At 42.5% G+C, this 3,406-nt stretch overlaps 1 protein-coding gene across 1 annotated transcript in view; it reads right to left on the reverse strand.

Moving 5' to 3' along the window:
- Positions 1-267: 267 nt before the first annotated feature.
- The window catches only part of LOC149438231 (high affinity immunoglobulin gamma Fc receptor I-like), a 43,402-nt gene continuing 40,263 nt past the window's right edge, over positions 268-3,406 (reverse strand). Inside the window, exon 6 of the mRNA XM_089660104.1 lies at positions 268-2,293. Within this exon, the coding sequence (XP_089516230.1) occupies positions 2,181-2,293 (113 nt within the window). The 3' untranslated portion in view covers positions 268-2,180. The remainder of the gene's footprint in view (positions 2,294-3,406) is intronic.

Raw genomic sequence — 3,406 nt, forward strand, 5'->3', positions numbered from 1 at the left:
TACTTTCCAAAAAGTGGTCATTTGGGGAGGAGGGGGGGGGGTGGTGCTATCCTGGCATTTCAGGGCCTCCGATACTGTGATAGGTAGTCAGGAAGTATAATGAAGAAATAAAGAACTTTAAATGCCTGAAGGTGAATATTGGATTTTGGGGTCCTGTACTTGGCTAGACTGCCAAAACATCTCTCACATGTGGTACCCCCATACTCGGGAGACGTAGTTGAATTTTTGGGGGGAGTAATTCCAAATATACCCATGGCATGTGTGAGGAATAAATCATTTAAGTGACAATTTTGTGTAAAAAAAAGGTTAGCTGTTCTAACTTTCCCCAACTATACTAAAAAAAAAGCTTTTTTTCGTCAGTGTCACATTGGAGAGATTCCCCATCCCCACTAGCAGCACCAACCTGAAAGAGTCTCATGATCCTTTCTTCGTCTATCCAAAATTAATTAAAGCATTTTGGCAAAAGGTGGGCTTTCATATTTTGGGTCTAAATTATTTCCTTTCGTCATGTGCCAAAATATAATGTTTGCCTTCTGCGCTGGTCAATGATGCTTTTTAAGTCATTCTTAGAGGTTGAATATTATTACTATTATTATACAGGATTTATATAGCGCCAACAGTTTGCTCAGCGCTTTACAATATAACGGGAGACAATACAGCAACAATACAGTTCAATACAAGAGGGATAGGAGGGCCCTGCTCCTTGGAGCTTACAATCTAGGAGGGAGGGGCTAGTGGTACAAAAGGTAGTAACTGTGGGGGATGGACTGGTTGGAAGAGTAGAAGATTCCATTATTAGCTGAGGGCAGGATAGGCTTCCCTGAAGAGATAGGTTTTCAGAGATCGCCTAAAAGTGAGCAGAGTAGGCGATGGTCTGATAAATTGGGGTATAGAGTTCCAGAGGATGGGGGAAGCTATGGAGAAGTCCTGGAGATGAGCATGGGAGGAGGAGACAAGGGAGCTAGAGAGTAGGAGGTCTTACGACGAGCGGAGAGTGCGGTTTCGGTGATATTTAGAGACATGATCGGTAATGTAATTTGGGGCAGAGTTATAAATGGCTTTATAGGTTATTGTTAATGTTTTGAATTGTATCTGTTGGGCAACGGGAAGCCAGTGGAGGGATTGGCATCCCTCCCTGCCAATCCCAGTGGAGGGATTGGCAGGGAGGGATGGCAGATACAGAACGGTTAGTAAGGTGGATGAGTCTGGCAGCAACATTAATTTTAGACTGAAGAGGGGATAGCCTGCTATGAGGTCGGCCAATGAGGAGGAAGTTACAATAGTCGAGTCGTGATATAACAAGGGAGTGAATAAATTGCTTAGTAGTTTCCGAGGTTAGGAATGGGCATATCTTGGAGATGTTGCAGAGTTGAAGTCTACAAGATTTGGACAGTGAATGGATTTGGAACTGAAAGGACAGATGGGAGTCTAGGATTACACCTAGTACCCTGGCATGAGGGGAGGGACTGATGATTGTGTTATTGATCTTGATGGAGAAGCCAGGGGAGGGGGCATGGGCTGGGGGGAATACTAAGAGCTCAGTTTTGGAAAGATTGAGTTTGAGGAAGTGGAGTGACATCCATGCCAATATGTCACTTAGTAGGTTAGCAATGCGAGAGGAGACTGAAGAGGCGAGGGGTAGAATGATAGATTTGTATGTCATCAGCATAGAGATGGTACTTAAAGCCATGGGAGTTTATCAAGTGACCAAGGGAGGAGGTGTAGATGGAGAAGAGAAGGGGTCCAAGGACAGAACCTTGAGGGACCCCTACAGAAAGAGGGAGTGAAGAGGAGGAGGCAGCATTATAGGTAATGCTGAAGGAGCGCTGCGATAGGTAGGAGGAGAACCAGGAGAGAGCAGAGTCTCTGAGGCCAAGAGAGTGGAGTTTTTTGAGGAGGAGGGGATGGTCAACTGTATCAAAAGCCGCAGAGAGGTCAAGTAGTAAGAGTACGGAGTAGTGGCCATTGGTTTTAGCTGTTAGTAGATCATTAGTGAGTTTTAGTGAGTTTGTACTGCTTGGTGGAACAAACCTTCACCATGTCATTTATATGGGCGAGGTCTACACTCTTCTCCTGATACATAAGGCCAAAGCCATCAATGAAAAACCAATCTAGATAAAATCTGGGTAGATATCAGAAGTTCCAATTTTCCAGCATTCTCACAATCCATCATGTCTCCTTTAGCTCTTCTTGATATGATTGTATAAAATTACGGCAAGTACAAATATTATGAGCCCAGACAGTGCCAGTCGGACAATATTTTGCAGTTTATAGTCATCTTTTTCTATTTTTCCTGGAAAAGTTAAAGAAAAACATCAATGATTTATAGCAAAAAAATATGATCTATCATACATGTATAATTATTTGTGTACAAGCAAATGTAGGAATCTTTACATCACATCAACAGATGACATCATACATCTATTTATATAGCATATGGCATACCATGCCATGAGCACATGTTGTTTGTTTTCTCTGAAACCCCTCATAAGTTTTTTTTCGTTTTATAATTAATATTGTCAGAAAAAGTAACCTCAGTACCAAAGCTGTATCTGAAGGCCACTCTTAATGGCTCTTCATGTATTATACCACTAATTGTTCTGTTCAACTCTTGGTGTCATGGGCATGGAAAAGACCCAGCGGTAGACTTGGGTTTTATGTAGTACAAAGTCTAAAAGCATCCACTCTTTCCTAACCAGCAGACCATGAAAGGAGGTAGGGGTTTTGCTGTAGGATATACTTGGGTCAGAACTTTCAAATGTGCCTCACTTGGACTAACCCCAGTACCAAAGCTGTATCTGAAGGTCACACTCAATGGCTCTTCATGGCTTACATCACTAATTGTTCTGTTCAACTCTTGGTGTCATAGGCATGAAAAAGATCCAATGGTAGACATGGGTTTTCTGTAGTACAAAGTCTAAAAGCATCCACTCCTTCCTAACCAGCAGACCCTGAAAGGAGGTAGTGGTTTTGCTGTAGGATACACTTGGGTCATAGCTTTCAAGGGGGCCTCACTTGGACTAACTCCAGTACCAAAGCTGTATCTGAAGGCTACACTCAATGGCTCTTCAAGTATTATACCACTAATTGTTCTGTTCAACTCTTGGTGTCATGAGCATGGAAAAGATCCAAATGTAGATATGAGCTTTCTGTAGTACAAAGTCTAAAAGCATCCACTCTTTCGTAACCAGCAGACCATGAAAGGAGGTAGGGGTTTTGCTGTAGGATACACTTGGGTCATAACTTTCAAAGGTGCCTCACTTGGACTAACCCCAACACCAAAGCTGTTCTGAGGGCCACAGACAATACCTCTTTATGTCTTATACCACTAATTGTTCTGTTCAACCATTGGTGTCATGGACATGAAAAAGATCCAATAGTAGACATGGGCATTCTGTAGTGTGAA

This window comes from Staurois parvus, unplaced genomic scaffold (assembly GCF_062004578.1).
Source record: "Staurois parvus isolate SC_StPar_1 unplaced genomic scaffold, SC_StPar_1.0 ptg001202l, whole genome shotgun sequence".
Lineage (NCBI taxonomy): Eukaryota > Metazoa > Chordata > Amphibia > Anura > Ranidae > Staurois > Staurois parvus.